Genomic DNA, 23,158 nt, shown 5'->3' with positions numbered 1-23,158 from the left:
ATGACGCTTACAGTCAGACGTTGTTTCATGAGGCCACGGTGGTGTTTACTCATTTTATTCACAAATTCACAAAATGCGGCGTTGAGTTCAGCCACTCAATACGCAATGTCTCAAATTCGGAGCCGGAGAGTGTTTTAACACTTGATTCTCTCTACCTACCCTAAGTCACTATGAGGCATAAAGCGTGTAGCTAAAAATATATAAATATACATTTAATAGGATTTTGTCCCATAGATTTTACGTGTTGGAACTACGTCATGTTGAACTCTCCTAATTTTAATTGTTTTTTAGTTTATCTGTAGGTAATTCAATGAATTTAATAATAATAATAATAATAATAATACTTTATTGCACTAAAATGAACAAAGAATCAGTAGAGTAACAATAATTACAGAAAGACAATACAAAGTGCAATGGCGGCCTTATCACTAAAAGCGATTTCTTACAGGCAACCATTTGAAAGGACTTATTACATAAAAGACAGCGAAAAGGTGCAAAAAGTAATAATAAATATGATACTATTAAATATAAATACGTTATTTATCATATAAACATACATACACTGATAAATACACAACATACATACATACATACATACAAATACATAAATATATACATACATACGTACATACATACTTAGATACACCAAATATACGTATATATACGTAACAAATAAAGATACAAATAAATAAAAGGATTAAGCAAAAATGTCAGTTCAGGTATTTACTTTGAGATAGTGCTGCTTAAGACGCCGCTTAAATATCCCAACCGATTGGGACCGTCTCACTTCCACTGGCAGCTCATTCCAAAGTTTTACTGTCATCACAGTAAAGGAATCGCCATAGCATTTCGTGCGGCACATAGGTATTTCAAGGAAGTTGTTATTACGGGAACGGAGGGGTTGGGAGTGTTGGGTGTCCGACCCTAGAAACTTGAAACGTTCCTTGAGGTACGGTGGAGTGATAGGATGGTAAAGGACGGTATAAAGGAGTGTGAGGGAATGTAAATAGCGCCTATGTTTTATTGACAACCACTTAAGTTGACTACGGTACTGTGACACATGGTCGTGTTTTCTTAATCCAAAGATAAATCTTATTATAAGGTTTTGAAGGCGCTCAAGCTTACCAAGCAGTTGCTGAGACACATCTAAATAACATGAATCGGCATAATCTATTATAGGTAGAAGGAGAGTATGGGCTAAAGATATTTTAGTTTTTAAAGGTAAGAGATTCTTCCATCCTCTCTACCTATGGCACAAAAAATCTTGCGGCTGAGCTCGGAGACATGAGGCGACCAGGAAAATGTACTGTCCATCCTGATTCCCAAATTCTTAACACTCGCACTAACCTCTAAGCAAACATTGTCAAACATAATTGGAGGGAGAGGAGAAAGTGCTTTAGATAATTGCTTAGAGTTACCAAACACGCATACCTGAGACTTATTTGGATTAATTGAAAGCCCAAACGATTTACTCCAGGTGCTGATTATTTGTAAGTCAGAATTAATTTTAGTTACTGCGCAAGAGATATCATTTATGGCGGCGGTCGTGTAAATTTGTAAATCATCAGCATATAGATGGTGAAATGACGTTATGTGTGGAGCGAGAGTGTTAATAAATATAGAAAAAAGTAAGGGGGACAGTACACTACCCTGCGGCACACCAGCGCTGATATGGCACACTGACGAAAGTTTTCCTTCAAGTTTAATGCTCTGTTTGCGGCTGTGAAGGTAAGAAGAAAACCATTCAGTAGCTTTGGAGGAGACGTTAATGGATTTTAATATTGATAATAGTAAATCGTAGTCAACTGTGTTGAAGGCGTTAGAAAAATCTAACAAAACGAGTACAGTCACTCGCTGGTTGTCAATACCGTATCTAATATCTTCACAGACTTTATTAAGTGCTGTGACTGTGCTATGCCCAGGACGGAAACCAGACTGGAAAGGAGTTAGGGTATTGTTTTTGTGCAGGAATTGATACACTTGTTCATGTACAATGCGCTCAAAAACCTTCGAAAGGAAAGGGAGTATAGAAATAGGACGATAGTTTGCGAAAGTTGTTGGATTGGATATTTTAGGAACAGGTATAACAAGTGCATGCCGCCAAGCATCAGGAAAGTCACTAGAGGAAAGAGAGAAATTAAAGATATGACATAAGGTAGGAAGAATAAAGTTGAGCGTTAGTAGGATCATACGTCGGCTTATGTTATCGGATCCAGTAGCATCAGACTTAATAGATAGCACATGCTTACGTACTTCAGCTGCAGAGATAGGAGAGAAGAGGAAGGAATTAGTCGAAGAACCAGAACGTAATGATAGTGAGTGAAGGGTTTTCATTTTAGTTTTGTTATCCATCAAATTGACGGTGGTAAAGAATCGGTTCAGCGAGTCTAAATCCGTACAGTGATTTAAGGTAGCAGTGTTATTAGTACGCCGTCCACCTATTCCCATCACGTTCAGAAATTTCCAAGTTTTTGCAGGATTGCTGTTGTTAATTGACGACTGGATATAATTACGTCGGGCATCTCTGCAACTCTTGTTACATCCGTTCCGCAGTGTTTTGTACCTTTGCAGATTAGCGTCAGTAGGGTCTTTCTTATACTTAGACTTCGCAGAATTACGTTTGGCCATGAGCACCTTGATATCCTGAGTTAACCAAGGGGCAGGGAGATGTTTTATTTTTACTGGCCTTAGCGGTGCGTGAATATCGAAAAGCTCAATCAAAAGGGAATTAAAAATATTTACCTTATCATTAACATTATCAGAACTAAATATGCAATCCCAATTAATACGACTCAGATCGCTCATGAACTTCTCACTATTTATATTATTAAAACATCTGCGCATCACCACCGTCGGCTTTAGCTTAGGCGGACGTATTTTATACGATAGATAAACGAATTTAAAATACTATACTAATCGATTTTCTTAGGTATTCGGCCGCGGTAAGATACGAAGGCGACCAATGCCCAGCTTGTGCGAGAGTGGAGAATCTGAAGAACCTGATTGGGAAGAAGTGGCCGGGGACTACGTATTTCGTATTGTCAACAACGCTATCACTGATAGAGAAGGTATGTTTGTTTGCTTTTTTGTAGTTAAATAGTAGACACGAGCGTTTTTATTGTCCGTCTTTGACTTTAACTAGGATATACCTAGAGACGTAGAACTATGAAATTTGTCAAAAAGTAAAAACTCGCAGTTATACTGCATTAAGCATAAAAATCGAAATTTGGCAATTTATATGAATCCGAAAATTTGATATATCGCAGAAAAAATGTATTAAAAACTTATATATACTTTTCATTTCACACCCAGAAAATCTTAAGTTTACCAACTTTTCCCAGCCCATATTGATCCTTAACCCACAGCACCGTTTATTCCAGCCATGCGCCACTCCTTGCTGGAGCGCGTGGTGCAGTCGCCGCCGCGTACGCCGCGCCGCCCGCTCGCATCCACCTCCACCACCTCTTCAGACTCCTCCACCATGTCCGTGGACTGCCCCGTGGGACTTAATGGACATGGGGCGCCTGTGCCCAACCCTATTGTTGAAGAGGTATTGGACATTACGAGTGTGTTTATATATTTCTTTTCCAGATTTTTTTTCAATTATTTTTGTGAGAAGGCCAGTTGTGGCGTAGAGGCACAAGAGTGTTATTTTAAAGGCGACAGGTTGTGTTGAAAATTAATCAAAACATAATTTCTCTTGATGGAATTGTATTATTCTGTGTACGAGCTGTGTTTGTACTCCAGTCATTAGTTTTAGTATGCAGATACAAATTTTATTAACTTAATTTTATAAAATAATACATATTATTTTTAAAAAATACATTCTGCACTCCTTTTCTATATAAACTATAATTGTACCGAATTTCTTACTCTTCGATTCGCACATTTTTTCGCAAGGCTTATGCTACACGTATTTATCTATAGATGTAAATGAATAACTTTCAAACACAGGTAGCTTCAATAGAGCTAGTATGCAGCACGATGCGCCGTCAAATCATATCGCGCGCGTTCTACGGGTGGCTCGCGTACTGCAGACACCTGTCCACCGTACGCACTCATCTCAGTGGACTTGTTCATCCTAGTATTGTGCCGAGAGGTTAGTTGATTTTGTTAGTTAAGTAGTAAAATTAATATTTAAAATTTAAATTGTAAGCTATAATCCCATAAAAATATGAATGTAAAGTGAAAACCAAGTAAAATGTTAACTACACGACGTGTTTAGTGGGGATAAAATGCGAGCTGTACATTTAACTTGACATTTTTTTACGTACAAACTTTATTAGATTCATATTTGATGGTGGTAAAATATATTCAAGTCAAATATAGGGCTTGATTTTTCCCCAAGTGAACAGAGAACTCGGCACTCATATAGATCTCTCATTCTTTTGTCGGTGTATATAATAATTAAAATGCTTTAATACTTAACAGAAGGTGCAGAATCCGGACTGACACAGGAACTATGGCGGTCCATGATGGACAATCGTGGTGTGATCAACGACCAGGACGAGGTGTACAGAATAGTTTACTATGGAGGTGTGCAGCATGATATCAGGAAAGAAGTATGGCCGTTCCTTTTGGGATATTATGAGTAAGTTTAAGTCTATTTACAGTTATTATTTTTTAATATGTTACTGAAATATTATGTAGCATAAAGGAGATTTATGGCATATATTTACTTGGTTTTAAAATTAGCGTTCCAAATTGTGAGTGCTAAATATTTATCACTTTTGTGCTTCATTAAAAGTTTTTAGTATGGAAGCATTAGATTTTTGCTATAATTACTATTCATATAAAACTATTTACAGAATTTAAATGGACAGTAAAATTGTTTTCACATTTTGATGAATTGTTTTTATGGAAACTGTTATAAAAATAGTACCTTAATAATTATTAAATATTTAATTATTAATCTATCACATATCTCATCTATCTATCATTCAACAGATTCGGCTCAACAGCAGAAGAGAGAATAGAGCAAGACATAACATATCGTCGGCAATACGAGACCACTATGTCGGAGTGGTTATGCGTAGAAGCCATTGTACGACAAAGGGACAGAGAAGCCACGGCGGCGTCCATAGCAAGATTGACTGAAGCATCTGGGAAGAAACCTGAAGTTGTTGAACCAGAGGTTGTTGCATATACCTCTATCTAAGATTTAGTTTTTGTATACAGTTTAACACTGTATGGCTCATATAGAAGGGTAGACAGAGGGGGCCTAGTGTTAAAATACTCCCTAGTTTTTGAAGCATTGCGTTGTTGTTTAATTAGTTTTTTAATAGATCAACAAATTTAAATATCTAAAACGTAACTAAACTCCTCCAGGTATTCGAAGACGATTGTAGCGTAATATCAGACAATCCACCGATCGTATCCCCCGAGCCTAGTGATGCAGAGCAAAGGAAGGAAAAACCCATTTTATCACGAGCACCAAGTATAGACGAAGTAGACAACATCGAAATGGATTCTGAAGACAAATCAAAAGACACTAAAATCAATGGAGACACTACGGATAGCCGAGACAGTGTCTCAGAGTTAGAAGAAGAGGTTCATATAAAGAGTGTCGTAGAAAATCCCGATATGAGACGAGAAAGTATAGCGGAAATAAAACGGCTAGCTGAAGGCATAGTGTCTAAAGGTGATGGTAGAGGGTTACTGTGTAGTGTCGATAGTGCTAATGTTAATTTCAACGGGAATGATGCAAAAATAGAGGAAAACGAGCCTAGTACCCACAGTCAGCATACAAGTGTTATTATAACTAACCCTTCTGTGGATCTCGCGCCGTCTGGTTCACCGGCGTCTGGTGGGACTACCGGTGAGTTTTTTTTAATAATTAGTTAGTATTTTATAATGTATAAATTGCTCTAGTAGGTATTATGTATGAGTTTAGTGAAAATGTGACACATAATAAAGATTTACTTCTATATTTAATAACAATATTATTGCATTATATTATGAAACTGAAAAAAGATGTAATATATGCATAACTTAATAAAATTTTTAACTCAGCTTCACGCTGTGTCCCGCATGTAGCAGGATAGGTTCTAACATGATTGCCTCGAAAATTTGGCGGGAGGTGAGAAACGGAGTGTCTTAACACCAGGTTTCCTTAGTTTCCCTGTTGTTTGCGGGATGTAGCTGATGCTAAAAAATATAAACGTATCGCGATTGTAATTCCCTCTGTCCAACCGCTCTGACCACTAAGCCATATTTCCTATAACAATTTCCATGAGCAGCCAACGCGAGCCCCTCACGCAGTCCTCTGGGCGTGGTGCGCGAGGAGTCGGTGTCAGCGGGCGCGTCCTTCGACACGCTGGAGCCCGACGCGCGCCCCGACACGCGCTCCGCCTGTGTGTCGCCGGCCAGCTCCAATGGGGGGGTTTACTCTGTGAGTTGTCCGTGTTTTCCTTGGTCGATTTGGATATGGAGATATCGAAAGTCCTAATTTTGAATTGATTTTGATAGTAGTTTCCCAATTTTTGCCGCGTAACAGGTGAGGTAGTCGGAACCGATCGGTAGATCGGAATTTACTCAAAACTGAACTTGAAATGAACTCAATCTGGTAACGACACAAATCGCGGCGTTGAATTCCGCCATTCAACACGCGACATCCATAGTTCCATGTTTGTGTTTTGTCTTCGCCGTATATCACTTTTCAAATTGATGATATTTTATTATATTTATATTTCTAGATTGAGTTGGTGGAGAGTTTCGCGCTCAACTTACATCGAATTGAAAAAGATGTGCAACGATGTGACAGGAACTATCCTTTCTTCACTGACGAAAATCTCGACAAGTTGAGGAATATTATGTGCACGTGAGTATTGAATACGTATAAAACTGTTTGTAAAACTCTCAATAATGATAATATAGTCAAAGACTTATATTAAATTAAGTGTCCGTTCCGCCCAGTTTGGTCCAAAAATCCCAGTTTTGACCATAGTTTCGATTTCGGTCAGATAAGGGCCGAATCTGTGGTCGTACTGAAACTTTGTTGGTCACTTTAAGAATTTTTGTGGTTCACAACTTCACAAGTAATAAAATCTATGCTTGTGATAATGTTTTTTGTTTTTCGTTAATGATGTTAACGAAAAACAAAAAGCTCCGACTTCGACTTCGGTTCTGTTAAAACCTTCGGAACATCCATAATTTGAAGTTTAAATAGGCGAATTTCGCACTTAAAAAAAATTGTAGTTCTAAATCAATATAGAGTGTATCATATTAAAAAGTTTGATATATTATATTTCTACAGCTACGTATGGGAACACCTGGAGACGGGTTACATGCAAGGCATGTGCGACCTGGTGGCGCCGCTGCTTGTCGTCATGAAGGAGGAAGCGGTGGCTCACGCGCTGTTCTCAAGGTTGATGCTGAGGGCCAGGGATAACTTTCCCTCGGGACAGGCTATGGATGCACATTTTGCTGATATGAGGTATTGTGAATTAGTAAAGATAAGTCAATTAAATATTTGTTGCTTTTATAGTGTGACTGTAAACGCGACAGGTTGTGGGTTCGATTCCCATTCGAGGAAATGAAATGTTAAATATTTTCATTTCTTTGCTCTGGTGTCGAGACAAAGCGTGGCGTTGAATTCCGACACTCAACAAGCAATGCCTCTAGAATTTTGCGGAAAGTAGGGAGCTGAGTGTCTTAACGCTAGGCTACATGCGAGATACAGCGTGAATCTGGGAATCTATCTCAAAAGATATAAGAGATTATGTTATGAACTTAAAATGTTAGCAAAAGTCTAACTGAAGTAACGATACTAGAGGCTATAATTTCAATAATCGCTGTTTTTCAGTAACATCTAAACTTGTTCTCTGAGATGTAAAACGAGTGCTATAAAAGATGGACTACAATTGCCTTAAAAATACCTTTATTTATAAATATAGTAGGTGTTTTTTTTACTATAAGTATCTTACAGGCTCCTTAATGCGAGTGTATTGCAGGTCGCTTATACAAATCCTGGACTGTGAGCTATACGAGCTGATGCACGCTCACGGCGATTACACGCACTTCTACTTCTGCTATCGCTGGTTCCTGCTAGATTTTAAGCGGGAGCTTCTCTATCAAGATGTAAGTATTTATTTATAATTAAAAATGTTGTTTCCTTGGGAGTAAAGAAAAATAATAGTATTGTATAAAATTGATTTACTAATTTGCGTTTCTAAATTTTATGTATTAATGCGTTTTTTCCCAAGATAATCCTTTTTACACATTTATTAATACTCTTAGAAGACTTTTCAGTGCTTAAAATATCTTTTTCCCATGCGTTTCCATAATTAATGTCTTAAGTGTGCATGGTTAATAAAAAGGTTATATTATTTAACTAACTCTCTTTTGTTTCCTTCACTGTATTGGCCAGAAGTTAAAGTTAAATATTCTAGCCATCGATCCATAAACGGACAGCTATCCTCACAAATATTAATAATATAAAAATAATTAAAATAAATATAACCAGGTATTCTCCGCTTGGGAATTGATATGGGCGGCGCGCCGCGTTGCCTCCGAGCACATGGTGCTGTTCATAGCGCTGGCGCTTCTAGAGACGTATCGTGACGTCATACTCGCTAACGCCATGGACTTCACTGATATCATCAAGTTCTTTAATGGTAGCCATTTTGTTTTTATTTTATACCTTTGGTTAGCTGTTTGTATTGGTAATTTTAAAATAAAATTAAATACAAAGAAATGACAAATTAGTATGTATATATGAAAAAAACCTTTAGGTAATATTAAAATATATAATATTGTTCATTAATAGCAACTGCGTTCCTTGAAACTTACCACATTAACAGCAATTTGCCTCTATCTGCCATGCTATACACAGGATATAAGGCCAAGTTAAAAGATATTTTTTAGTAAATTAAATTCAACAATCTCCAGAAAATATTGAATCCACAACCACTGTGTGTATAGAAAGACACTATTCTACTTCGTGTAGTGTTACATTTAAAAAGTATAAGCGCCTGCATTTTCGCTAATAGCAACCTTAATAACTGCAAAAACTGTAAAAACTATTTTAATTTTTTACTACAACCAATCGCAAATAAATATATTTATTACTTATATTGTCTACGGAATAGAATTAAAATTAAAATATAAAAACATTACAAATAATATAATTATATATTTCATTTTCAGAAATGGCTGAACGTCACAACGCCTCTGCAGTACTATCTCTCGCTAGAGATCTAGTTTTACAAGTTCAAACTCTAATAGAAAACAAGTAAATATTTTAACATTTAAACCTGTTACAATTACTTGTAATATATTGGTGTAAGAGAAATTTTACTGATGTTACATTTTTTTTCTTTATTTAAATAAAAAAAAATTTTTCAATTAACGTATTTAAATCAAAAGAAAAACTAACTCAATATTTACTTTTAGAGTATTTAATTCGATGTATTAGATTTTATCATGGATGAAGTAAGTTGTTATTTTTTTTCTATAATATATATATGATTATTGTTGTTTTTAAATAATTTTAATATTAAATAGTTTAATTTTTTTTACACCAATGTAACTATGTAAGAATATGATACTAGACTATTCTTATAAGAGTTATAAGATATACTTAGATTAGACAAATATTAAATAAATAATTATAAATGATATAATTTAATCATAGAGAAGCAAATATAACAATCTCCATTAAGATCGATATCTGGAAAATGAAATAAAACATGTTTTCGGAATAACTGTTATTTTTTAACAGTTATTTAAAGCCAATAATATTTATTATTTAACTAAGATATTATAACACATGACTGTGTAGTATTAGAAAATAAAATAACCACTTAATTATGTTAAAACATCGAATAAATATTTTATTTAATTTAAAAAGTAAATGAATATTGCTATATTTGCTCCTAAATGATTCAGCTACCTATATCCTAAATTCTAATAGACGATTCGAACGATGTTCTTAGTAAAACTAAATAATATATTATATTATAATGTTTATATTGTAGTGTATGTTGGAAACTTAATAAGGCGTAGTGTACATTGAAATAATGATAACGTAACGCCATCGATGTGTTATTGCTTTAATTATAGAAAAAAAATATTAAAACGTATTCTAAAAGTTTTAAAATAACGCTTCTATATTTACGTCGAATATTTTTTCAAATTATTGTAATAGTTATTTATGTAAATTGATTTTCAAAAAAGTGTTAAATATATAGATCAAGAAGTCATATTTAAGTATTAAAAAGTTTTTTTTTTTAAATTTTCTTTTATCTTAACAACAATGTCCACTACGCTATACGTCTTAGAAAGGCAATAAGATAGGAAATGACAAAAAATGATATTGTATAAATATATTTTGATACGTATCACCTATAATTATGAAAGTCTTCATGAAATATTAAATTATCGATGTTTTAAATATAATAGAATCATCATTATAATCGTATTAAAAGTAGATGTATCGTCTCTTCGTAGAAAAAAATCTTAAATAAATACAAAGTTTTTTTAGCTTAATGGCCCGTGTAGCAGCGAAGGCAGAGGGAACCTAGTAGGTAATTAGACAATTCCCCTACTCTTACCATAGTTGATGTTATAAATATTATTTTTATTACGTCACTAAACTTTTAATATCCACCAGAGGAAATAAAACATCCTCATTTTCTGGCTCTGTTCAAAATTCAAATTCAAATTCAAAATATTCTTTATTCAAATAGGCAATTATTATAAGCACTTTTGAATCGTCGAATGAACATATGAATAAAAAGCTACCACCGGTTCGGAAGGCAGTTCTGCTGAGAAGAGCCGGCCGGTTCTGGTAACAAAAATTGGGCGGCGCTTGAGGAACGGTATTTCTCAACACTAGTTTCCCTCTGCCAACCCTGGTATGTGCGTGAAGCTAAAAAAAATAAAAACTAAAGCCAAAGCAAAGTGATACAAAGGTAAATTTTATAATAATAATTATATTATTTATACATAATAAAGTAACAGTATATTTTTAAATTAAATGCGGTGAATGGTTAATTATTTTGTTGCTTTACGTCGAAAAATAAATAAAAAATCGGATTAAATATAGAGTTAAGACTCTTCGATCACACCGCCCATTTTTCGAGACATTGCGTATTGACTGGCGGAATTCAACCTCGCGCCATGTTAAATCACTATAACTACTGGAAATTAAAATAATGAATTCGCCCGATTGTCTTATTTATTTATTAATTAATCGAACCATGCATGTTTAAATATTATAATTATATTAGTAAAATGACGCGTTCTGGATAGATTTACATGTAATAAATATATTTAAATCATTGTCATTGTCAAAGGACAATATGTTTGTTTCGCACTAACTAGTACAAAATTTATTTTGCATTCAAACGTCGCAAACAATGACTTGGATTGATAAATTAATACTATTTAAATTATAATAAATTTAATGTGTTTTTTTTTTGTTTGCGTTTCAAAAAATATTTTATTACTATTTAGAAAAAAAAATATTTATTATACGGCAGTAATATGTGTAGATTTTTTTTTTTCAATTATATATAGAAATATGTTTCGATCCTATTCGTATTCTCTTACTTTATTGACGATAAATTGTTGCTTTTGTTACTTTCGTAGAATATAATAATAATTAATTAGAATGCTTCAAATTAAAACTTAAGTAAAGTGGAGTTGTATATTTACAATTATATTGAAACCATTACTGAATTAATAATTAACAAGTTTATTTTATACAAAACAAATTAAAACTATTTATTTTTTTTATATAAGCACCTAATAATATACAGGATTATACTGCTCAGGTTATCATAAATTTTATAATTTTATATATGAAAAATTTGAGCTGATATATATTTTATATGTATATAATACCAATACTATGTACAAATAGCGACTAGCGATTATACAGATTAAATCTACATATTTCAAAGCAATTCAACATAGCGTACTGTTAAACATGCGTCAATTTCCTGTAACTATTGTCGTTTCGCATATTATTTGTAATACGAGCAATTGTAATATTGTATCCTTCTTATAAAAATAGATACGTTGAAAAATCCCCGATTTAAAAATAATAATATTTATATGCCTATTTCTTTACTAATGCATGTATTTACAATATAGTTATCTATGACGAAATCTAGACTTCAATCATCATCGAGTTAAATAACCAAAAAGAAACTTGTCAAATAGAATCTCTATACACATTCATTGATTCATTAATGTACTTAAATGAAAATATTTTAATGCATTATAGATTAAATAAATCATTTTCTATAGTATATATATAAATAAAGATATATTGTCTATAGTAGATGACAAAAATATTTTTTTTGTTTAAATATATAGTATATATGTATGTAATATGTAATTTAGTTTACACAGACGCACACTATTAAGGTTTTTCATATTTAAGTTAGACTTTTGTTACCCTTTTATAATATATCGATATACTCATATCGTTTTCCCCCTTGTGCCTTGTATCAATACAAAAAATCCCTATATAATTATATTTACCTATTCCTTATAATATACACGTTTAAAAATTAATGTTATTTAACAAATATTTAATATTCCTATATCAAAAAATGTACATGTTAAATATTAATATATGACCATATGAAGATTAATAAATATTTCATATCAAAAATATTTAAAAACTCATCTTTAATTGTGAAATTATAACTTGTTATTATAGAAGTTAATTTTTATGTTTGTACTACATATGTCCTTATTGTATTAACATAAACCTATGTAGTATCGCCATATAAGAACTAAATACCAAAAAGAAAAACTTTAGGAATTTCTTGCAGCCTTGTCTTCCAATGAGTAAAAATTAAAATTTGCTTCACATTGATAACAAAAGATAAACGACGAAGTGTGAGTCGGACTCGCGCACGAAGGGTTCCGAATTATTATCTATAAAAAGGAAAAAAGTCATGTGCGATGAATGGGAGCCCCTTAAATATTTATTATATTGCCCTAGCGGCAAAAGAAATATATCAACTGTTTAAGGATCACGGTTCATGAGATACAGTCTGGTGAAAGAAGGATAGACAGATGGATGGACAGATGAATAGCGGAGTTTTAGCAATAGGGCCTCGTTTTACGTCTTTGGTTACGGAACCCTAAAAAAGAACACCTTCCTATGTTATATATAATGGTTATAAATTTTTATTTATTTAATAAATTCTATTCCTTGTATTAACCCTATAAACTTCTATTAAGAATACCTTCCTCCTTAAAAGTTACCATGTATTAAATATCTAATATCAGATAGGTACTGTTTACGTATCCTAAGAATTTCATGACATATTTAGCTTCTAGTTATAGGTTTTTTTAATTATTCCTATGTAAAATATTACTACTTTATTAACTAATTAATTGACGACAGATTATTTATTATTTTTGTGTTTTTTATAGACCCGAAAGGTATCGGGACAGGGTGAGAGGTGGCGATAAAGTAAATAAATTTAGATAAAAATATGCTTAGATCCTTAACATCATGGATTACTGGAAGCATGTCGATAATATTTGATTAAAAATATATTTATTTATACATTGAATCGCTTATAAGTGGCTGCTATTATATTCTCTTATTATATTTGTATTATAGATATTTTGTATATCGTCGACTTAGAGTTTAAACCTGCTAGATCTATTGTTTGGGATTTTTCTTATGTATATTAAAATAAAATTCATATTGAAAGTGTTAAAAAACTTAACCTATAATTTATTTGTAGACAGTACAAGTGAACCTTTATCGATTAAGGCTTAAACTCTGAACCGACGTTATAATTACTATTAATTAGGGCTTTTATTGTCTATGCTTTAATATTTTATTCCAAATATTTGTGATGTTTATATACGCTTAAGTAAATATTAATTAACATTTACCGGTAACTACCAGGCCTACGTCCACAAGCGAAGCTTTACCATGAAACGTGTTTTGAACACGCTGGTGTCAAAGTTAGAGTTTTTTCTTATATAAATAAGACTATAAATACTATATTTAATGTTTTTTCAAATAAATGTTTGTATGTGATGTACATTTTTAATAATTCCCATTTGTTATTTAATAAGAATGAAATAAAAAACGAATATTTACTAAAGTTTGATGTGCATTGATTGTAGAATGGTTTTTTTATTTGCTGTTCAATAGAACCTTAAAAAAATATATTATTTTAGCTAGATATTAAATTTTTAATGTTACCAAAATGTTATATTAGTAACAAACTTTATTATTAAGATTTAGAAAACTTTTCAACCATGTCATAATAATGTGAAAGACCTATTTAAAATAAAAAAAAAAATGTTAGAAAATATCAAAAGTTACTTTATATTAGATACAGCTATTACATAATTATATTATTCTGTAGGTGTTTTCATTGATAAAAGTAAAATCCCATTATGAATATTTTCTTTATAATTTTGTATAAATCATATAGATATCTTTAACAAAAATATGTTTCTGATAATTTTTGAAGTAGGCACTTCAGCGCGTTCCTTTTAATATAAACAGGAAAATCCGGATATTATTGTCACTTGTAATAAAGCAAAGTATTACAACGTAAAATTAAACGAAATGAGTACATAGGTATGTATATAGGGTGGAATTGTCAGCACCAGTTTTAACTACTCTATAAAAGCCTAATATAATTCAGAAAAATAATAAAAAATGTAAAAGTTATTTTTTCAAACAAAATAAATAATAAAATTATCGTTTTAAAATAAAACGCCATTTATAAAGTATAACATAGGCACGCACACACTTACCTGTCAAAGCGGCAACGTCGCACACGTATTGTGCGTCACACGAAATACAGGTATGTATATGGATAAAAATCGTGAAATGAAAAGAAAATCCTACATCCAAACTGTTAACTAAAGAAATTAATTAAGGTACCTCACCTTAATTAATTTCTTTAGTTTTGGGTTTGAAATATTTTACCCTATATGCAGTTTCAGTAAAAGGAGCGCTGCCTCTTCCACCCTGTATACATATATTTCGTTTTTATTTCCCGCAAATCGCAGTGATGGCACAGGGAACCTAGTCTTATGAGACATGTTGTTTCCCACTATTCGCCCAATTTTCGAGGCATTGCGTATTGAGTGGCGGAATTCAACGCCACGCTGTGCCTTGTTATAAAAGCGAAATCATGAAAACATTAATAAATAATAATTTTACCCTGATTGGGAATCGAACTCACAACTGTGCAAAAAATATAGAACAAAAAAATATATATTCACACAATATTAAGACTATCTGAATAAAGATGATTAATATTTATTTACCTTAATGTGTTTTTTTACCTTATTATCCGAGACCGGACAATATAGATTTATTCACATGAACTTCCTTGTTATTATCATTTCCTTTTATCCTGTAACATTGTAAAGTCAGGGATAAATAACTTGTTTAATAAAAACAAATTTAGCTTTATTTAAATCTTACTAAAATATAAAATCGAGGCCATTCGTGGTGCAGGGTCACTAGTATGTGACTTTAAACGTGTAAGTTGGTTCGATTTCCACTCGAGGATATGAAATAATTAAAATTAACACGCAATGCTTCCAGAATTCTTCGGAAAGTGGGGAACTTAGTGTTTTAACACCAGGTTCCCTCTGCCTACACTGCTTTATGAGCGATAAAATAAAAAAAAAAAATATAAAATAACTTTTGATATCAAAATTTTACGGATTATTTTGTCTAACCGATTTTAATGTGTTTTAATATTAGTAAGTATTTTCATCTTCATGTGCGATTCATTCTTCGTATAGCGTAAACATGTGCGATATTATAAGAACGTAATTATGTGTTTTAGTTATAGCGATTTGTATAAACAATTATTTTTGTGAAATCATCTCGCCATTAAAGAGTTTCCATTGAACCTTTTATTTTATTTACTATTTATTTAATTATTGGTATATTTAAGTATTACTTTAAAATTGACAACAAACGTTGTGGGTTCGATTCCCACTTGGTATAATAAAATTAATGATTATTTTTTTTCTTCGCTCTGGTACCAGGGCCAAAATATGGCGTTGGGTTCCACCACGTGGAGAATGGAGTGTCTTAACACAAGGTTCCCTTTACCTACCCTGCTGATAGGTAATCAGGTATACCGGAATACAATGTCGCGCATCTATATAAACCTAAATTTTATTACTAAAATTGCCCCCTTTAGTCTCATGCTGTATTTCACATATAATTGGTTAGGCAGGAAATCTAATATTAAAATTCGTTCTCTGTTGTTCGCCCGAATTCGAGACGTCACATGTTGAATGGCTGACATCAGCTTCACGCCGTATCCCGCACACAGCAGGGTAGGCAGAGGGAACTTAGTGTTAAGACACTCCATTCCCCACTTCTTCTGGAGGGATTGCGGGTTGAGTGGCAGAATTCAACGCCGCGCTTTACCTTCATTTGGAGCTAAATTCGAAATTTTACATTTGTCTAAAGTTCCACAAGTCTTGTATTCTAATTTAGGTTCCATTTTATCTGTCACCATTTTACTCGGAATATTTGAACCACGACAATTACATAGAAGAATATAGAACAAAAATACATAATAATCTAACAAAACTAACTATAAAGATATATACTTCTAATAATATATTATGTTGTAAGTTCTGTTAATTAAAACGGGAAAGAACCTGTGACCGTCACTTAAATAGAAATCTGTGTTAAGGACTTATTAGAGGTCTTGACTCTATATTGTTTTTATATATGTAGGTAATTGTTTTGTATTTATGAGATTTTCTATAGTGAAACCGGTTTTTTATGCTTTTTTTGTTTATTACAAACAACAGTGTGTAAACGCGATAGGTAGTGAGGATTGAAGGTAGTTCCTCACTCGAGGAAGTGAAATATTTATAATTTTTATTTCTTTTCTCTGGTGTAGAGGCAAAGGGGGACGTTGAATTCCGCCATTCATCGCGCAATGCGTCTAGAATTCACTGGAATTAATAGTAAAGCAGAAGAGTTTGATTGTTTGTTTAAAATGGGGAACAGTGTCTTAGCACTAGGTTCCCTCTATCTATCCTGCTGTGTGTGGGACACAATGAACAAACGTATTTGTAAAAGGCTATAAAATTTCTTCATTTTCTCCAAACAATTTCAAAATTTCAAACAATTCTCATTTTTTTTACTTTTTAGTGTTGTGATTGTGCTCTACATTTTTTTCTTTTTTAGCTTCACGCTCTATCCTGCATATAGTGTTAAGACACTCCGTTCCCCACTTTTCGCCGAATTTTCGAAATATAGTGTGTTGAGCGCGAATTTAAATATTCTTGATTGTAAAACTTATTTACAAAAACGACCCGATGCATAGAAGTGACTCAGATCTTATATTTTATATTATTATAATTAGGCGGATATCGGAAAACGGGTATGCCACAATACCATTAACTTAATTATGTATACTAATATTATAAATGTGAATGTAAGTTTGTTTGTTACGTTTTAGTTACTCAACCGCCATTATACAAGCAATTTTGTACACATATTCTTAGAGGTATTAGAAAGGATATAGGAGTCTTTAAAAAAAGTTAGCTGCACGCAGTATCCCGCATACAGCAGGATAGGCTGAGGGAACCTAGTGTTAAGGCACTCCGTTTCTCGTTCCGCCGAATCTTTTAAGGCATTGCGCATTGAGTGGCGGAACTTAACGCTGGAATTAAAAAGTTTTCTTATATTATTCTGTGGCTGTAATATAACATAAATTTAAGCGAGTGAAACCGCGTTTAAGTCTCTAGTTATATATATAAATGAGGCATCCTTTTGATATAGTCGTATACTAAAGAAATCGGCGTTCAGAATCTGGGGTTTTTATCTTATTTGCAAATAAATGATTCATCATCCAAGTGGGTCAGTGAACCGATTTGTTTATAGCGTAGATATATGGTCAATTTGATTACGTCACTTGGTTCCATGATGAGAACAATTTACAATGAAGAACTTGTTTATATAGATCACCAGGGAAATACCTCAGATGTAACTGTTTTATTAAAACTTGCGGAAATTTATTATAAAAATAATAACAGTTCTTCAAAGGATAATAATTATATTGTATAGCGTAAATGAGTGAGAAATTACAGAGGCTGTTGTGCCGCAGAGGTATGAGTGTGTGACTGTAACGCGACGGTAGTGGGGTCGATCCCCATTCGAGGAAGTTAAATATTTATTTGCGTTTATATTTCCATTTCTTCGCTCTGGTGTCAAGGCAAAGCGCGGCGTTGAGTTCTGCCACTCAACAGACAATGCCTCCAGAATTCGGCAGAAAGTGCGGAACGGATTGTCTTAACACTAGGTTAGCACAGCCTATCCTGCTGTGTGCGGGATACAGCGTGAAGCTGAAATTACAGGGCTTTATGCGTAACCATATTTTATAATTTGAAATGTGGAAAGATGTTTTCAAGTTATAAAAGGTAAATTTTATTTTCTCTTTCATGTTTTTGTACTACGATACCTATATAAATATTTTTCAGATAGCAGGTACGGAAATCGCACCTTGTGCCAAGACCACCACCGAATTCTGAATTCATTGCTTGTTGATCGGCGGAAATTAACGCCGCACTTTGCCTCTATACGAGAGCGAGGAAATGAAAATAGTAAATATTTAATTTCTTCGCGTGGGAATCGAACCCACAATGAATTTACAGACACACATTTATGTCCCTGGCACGACTGGCTTCGATAATATAAACAATTCTTGATTAAAATTCATAAATTTGATTAACAAAAGCTTTTAAAATTACCTAAACTTATAACAATCGTCATTTATAAACTTTAAAGAGCGAGTAAATAAGTGTTAAAAACAATTAAGCTATCTAATGTAATTTTTATATTACACCTAAGTAATTATATTTTTTAATTTCTTGAAATAAATTACTTTTACTTTTAAATAAATAAATTTAATATGACGTTTACATAAATATGAAATAATAATTCGAGGAAATAATAAAATGAAAATAAATGACAAGTATACGGGTAACCACACTTATAACGGTCAATATTGTTTTTATATATGGCAGTATATATTTGCATTTATTTTTAAAGTGCCACTTTAAAAATATTATGATGTTTGTGGACTATATACAAGACCATATCGAACTCTTAATACATATTTTTTATGCTTCTTCAGCTTAAAATACTTTCCCGTATGCAGGAGAGTAGGCAGAGGGAGCCTAGTGTTGAGACACTCCGCTACCGACTTTCCTACCAACTTCGATACCAGAGCGAAGAAATGTAAATATTAAATATTTTTAGTATTGATATAATAGTGTCAGTTTTCTCTTTGTATCGCTAATATTTTGATAATTTAAAGTTTATTATATAAAAAGTGATATGGTAAAATAAGTGACAATTGGTTTTTATATATATTTTTTAATTAACTTATATAATTTAGGAACATTAATAAAATAATAAATAATTAATTAATTTAGGAACAACATAACTTGAAATTTGTATTTGTAACTCATATTTAGAAAATAAACATCTACATTGATATCTTTTATTTGATTATACAGCCTTAACATCTAATTAAAATTAATTAGGAACTATACCATTTCTATATAAATATAGCAAACTGTATTTTTACTAAATAAAAATAAATCAGCTTCATGATGTGTCCCGCACACAACAGGGTGGGCAGAGGGAACCTGGAGGAGGACCCTTCTGGAGGCATTGCGTGGTGAGTGGCAGAACTCAACACCGCGCTTTGCCTCGACACCAGAGCGAAGAAATGGAAATATAAACGCAAATAAATATTTCACTTCCTCGAGTGGGGATCGAACCCATAACCGTCGTGTTACAGTCACACCCTTGTGCCGCTGTGGCAACGGCCTCAACTATTTGTTTAACCTAAACCAGTAAATATACAATTAAGAGTATTCGATCGTTTTGATATTATTTTACGTACATAAGTCAGGTAAAATATTTTACTAGTTTATAATAGAAGGCAAGAAATCATTTGTAGTTAGGTATTATAGTAACAATAAATAATTTTATGGATTTATTATGGTTGATTGCAAACATAAACAACATATTATATATTTGAAAGTGTGCAATTTTCCTTCTCTATACATATTGTATTGGATAACTAATCAACGATAGTAGTTAATAGTTTTACACGGAACCTGGGAACCTAGTGTTCCCATTGAGACACTTCTATTTACCACTTTCGCCTTAATTCTGGAGGCACTGCGTTTTGAAGAAATTAAATTAAATAAAAAACGAAAAAATGTATAAATAAATATAAGATAAGTAATTTTTTTTGTAATAACTTCGCATTTTCTAAACTTTACCAGCTTTTAAGAATTCCAAAACCTTGTCTAAGTCCAGATAGGAGGATGGGTAAGGTGTATAATGAGGCCAGGTCTGGATTTCTCCGTATAAGGCATCCCCAGGACATTCAGTGTTCCTGACTTGCCTGTGCCCTACAAGCTTATAGTCTTTCCTTATGTAACCCATGTCGACACCAGTGGCGATTAAAGCTTGTGCAGTTTTCAACTGTTGTAACGGAGGTGCTGTATCTAAATAGAATGAAAATGAAATTATAGCATTTTTTTATTATAGTATTATTAGCAAACTCTAGTAAAAGAGGGTAGATGAAAAGAAGAGGGTAGATGAAAAAGTCTATAAAAGCAATAGAATTGTGTAAATCGGGGGCAGTTGCTTGTAGGCAACGAAAAGATATTCGTTTGAACTATTATACATTCATACATTCCCCGATTAAGTATAATATAAGGAACTTGAGGTTATAGGATCGATTCCCACACAAGGAAATTAAATATTTAATATTTTACACGCAATGCTTCCAGAATGTGGCGGAAAATATGGAACGAAGTGTCATAACACTAGGTTCCCTACGCCTGCTGTGTGCGGGATACAGCGTGAAGCTGATATTATTAATAACACGGGTCAACATTAAATATATTTCTATAAGATAAATAAGAGTAATAAGAGTAAATAACAGTGAATAGGTATCTGCTAGGCAAGCGTGCACCACCGTAGATCTCATCAACCAGACTTGATGGGGTCAAACGCAAGCCTATTCGATATAAAAAAAAAAAGATATACTATGGATTTATAGTTTAAAAATGTAACTTACCTCTCCAGTCTCCTATAAGGCAAATACCGATACTAAAATTGTTGAAGTGCAACGAGTGGGCGCCCAGCACGTCCCAACCTCTTCCTTCGTAAGCAACGCCGTCTCCACCCACACCAAAACTAAGAATTACAGACAATTTTTTTTGAAATAGTTTTAAAATGTATTTACTTACATCTAGAAATTTAATATAGACAGTGGAGCCTAGACACTCCGTTCTCCATTTCCGCCAAATTTTACAATCATTGCGTGTTAAATGTTGGCACTCTACGCCGTGCTTAGCTTCGACACCAGAGCCAGAGAGAAGAAATTTAAATATTAAATATTTAAATTCTTCGAGTAGGAATCGAACCCACAACCTGTTTACAGTTTGTGCTCTAGCGCCATAACGTCTACTTATTTATTTACTTATAAAAACATGTTTATCTAATCTATGATTAAAAATATGTAGATAAAATAGATTTTTATATGTTTTTATATTGAAAAACAATAATAACAACAGATACTGTGTTAAACTGTGGGCACGGGCGTGTGACTGTAAACGCAAGAAGTTGCGGGTTCGATTCCACTTGGGGAAATCAATGGTAACACGGCAAAGGCGTTAGGTTCCCACTTAACACCCAATGTGTAACACAAGGTTCCCTCTATCTACATGGGTAAAACAACGAGAAGCTGAAAACAGATCATCAAATTGACTTACTTATATCCAATATCCGCCCATTTTCTTTCATCCATATGAAAATTCTGCATACTTCTCATGGCCTGTTGACAACTGACGGTGTCGTAGCAGGCGGGGGGTGAATAGGAATGATGTATGACGACATAGGGAATAGGTGTGGATAAGGGTTGCCTGTACTTAGGTAAGCGTGCATGCCACTGGGAACGGCGCACGTATGGGAAGTTGTATGAGGGAACCTCGTTTCCGGCTTGTTCTTCTGGAAATATTTTTTAAATTTAGTTTTTGTTTTTTTTTTAGGGTTTAGAAGCGTAGGCAAAGGGAACCTAGTGTTCAGTCACACCGTTTCCCATTTTCCGTTGAATTCTGGAGACATTGTGTGTTGAGAGGCAGAAATCAGTGCTGCACTTTGCCTCAATAGCAGAGTGTGCGGGATAAAGCGTGAAGCTGATTTAATTTGATTTAAAATACAATAAATACAACTTACGGCAAATCAGTTTCGGTGCTCCTATCACGACAGCCATCGCCTGAAGTAGAACAGCACCAGTCAGCACCAACATTGCAATGTAAATCTCTTTTTTCGTCGCTATCTGCAAAATTATCAACTCAGTGAACTAAATATTTTTCTTTGTTTATTTCTCAAACACGTTTAATTTTCATTCGTTTTGTTTAACAGTATATAGCTTATCTTCACTTCATAATATTGTTTTATCTATGAATTGTGACGTATTTGTTTATCACTTATTAGCATCAGAGATTTATTTGCACTTATAATAAGTGAAGAACTTGAGTATATGAGTGTTACTGTAATAACTACCAAAATTATTAGATCTTCATTGAAATACTAGATAAAATATATAATATTAGATAAATATAAAGCTCGTAGCAGTGTAGGCACAGGGACCCTAGTGCTAAGATATTCTGTCCTCCATTTTTCACCAGATTCTTGCATTGCACGTTGAGTGGCGGAACCTAACGTCACACTTCGTCTCGACGACGAAGACCAAAGCGAAGAAATGAAAATATTTCATTTCCTTAAATGGGAATCTAAGCCATTATTTAAAAAAGGCACGGCCAATCTATACGACTATTGTCTGTTTGTCTGTCTGTGACGCAATCACGGCCAAATCGCTAAACCGATTGTGATAAAATTTCATAGAGAGATACTTTACAATCTTGGGATGAACATAGGCTACTTTCTTTCTCATTTATTTTGGATTTTCCTGGAATTCCATTGTTTTAAGATAAGGTCGCCGAAAATGGGCTTCTTGAACAATTACTACTAGTGTTTAAGTGGTTATTTGCTGTATATTATTAATTCATATTTTTGTTTGGTTCTTTTCACTTATTCGAGTTTTAGATTACTTACTTTTTTATTTCTTGGTTACGTAAAGTA

At 33.1% G+C, this 23,158-nt stretch overlaps 2 protein-coding genes across 4 annotated transcripts in view; one reads left to right on the top strand and one right to left on the bottom strand.

The window, feature by feature from the left end:
* Positions 1-15,866, top strand: part of LOC146540484 (small G protein signaling modulator 2-like) — a 40,734-nt gene extending 24,868 nt beyond the window's left edge. For both annotated transcript variants that reach the window (XM_085207032.1, XM_085207026.1), the window contains 12 exons: positions 2,930-3,068; positions 3,381-3,550; positions 3,955-4,099; positions 4,432-4,591; positions 4,948-5,134; positions 5,329-5,818; positions 6,240-6,391; positions 6,696-6,820; positions 7,256-7,435; positions 7,953-8,079; positions 8,465-8,615; positions 9,148-15,866. In XM_085207032.1, coding sequence (XP_085063158.1) covers positions 2,930-3,068; positions 3,381-3,550; positions 3,955-4,099; positions 4,432-4,591; positions 4,948-5,134; positions 5,329-5,818; positions 6,240-6,391; positions 6,696-6,820; positions 7,256-7,435; positions 7,953-8,079; positions 8,465-8,615; positions 9,148-9,236 — 2,115 coding nt within the window. In that variant the 3' untranslated portion in view covers positions 9,237-15,866. The remainder of the gene's footprint in view (positions 1-2,929; positions 3,069-3,380; positions 3,551-3,954; positions 4,100-4,431; positions 4,592-4,947; positions 5,135-5,328; positions 5,819-6,239; positions 6,392-6,695; positions 6,821-7,255; positions 7,436-7,952; positions 8,080-8,464; positions 8,616-9,147) is intronic.
* Positions 15,867-19,978: 4,112 nt separating this feature from the next.
* Positions 19,979-22,533, bottom strand: LOC146540483 (peptidoglycan-recognition protein LB-like). Of its 2 annotated transcripts, none has more exons than XM_085200321.1 (4): positions 22,250-22,533; positions 21,787-22,018; positions 21,090-21,208; positions 19,979-20,511 (listed from the first exon to the last, which is right to left on the bottom strand). In XM_085200321.1, the coding sequence occupies exons 1-4, from the start codon at positions 22,320-22,322 to the stop codon at positions 20,273-20,275; spliced, it is 663 nt and encodes a 220-aa protein (XP_085056447.1). In that variant the 5' UTR covers positions 22,323-22,533; the 3' UTR covers positions 19,979-20,272. The 2 variants fall into 2 exon arrangements, with proteins under 2 accessions (XP_085056447.1, XP_085056435.1); XM_085200309.1 differs by having other exon boundaries at positions 21,787-22,021; positions 22,250-22,497.
* Positions 22,534-23,158: the final 625 nt, after the last annotated feature.

The sequence above is a fragment of the Heliconius melpomene genome, chromosome 2, assembly GCF_056956725.1.
Source record: "Heliconius melpomene rosina isolate 202511_hmr_F chromosome 2, ASM5695672v1, whole genome shotgun sequence".
Classification (NCBI taxonomy): Eukaryota; Metazoa; Arthropoda; class Insecta; order Lepidoptera; family Nymphalidae; genus Heliconius; species Heliconius melpomene.
The sequence above is the reverse complement of the archived record's forward strand: the minus strand, read 5'-3'. Positions and strand labels throughout refer to the sequence as shown.

Excerpts from the sequence above, each read along its gene's own strand:
- LOC146540483 (XM_085200309.1), bottom strand. The coding sequence starts at position 22,322 with ATGTTGGTGCTGACTGGTGCTGTTCTACTTCAGGCGATGGCTGTCGTG. Across the intron at positions 22,022-22,249 it reads AGCACCGAAACTGATTTGCC|AAGAACAAGCCGGAAACGAG; the intron begins GTAAGTTGTATT and ends AAATATTTCCAG. Across the intron at positions 21,209-21,786 it reads TGGGCGGATATTGGATATAA|TTTTGGTGTGGGTGGAGACG; the intron begins GTAAGTCAATTT and ends TGTAATTCTTAG.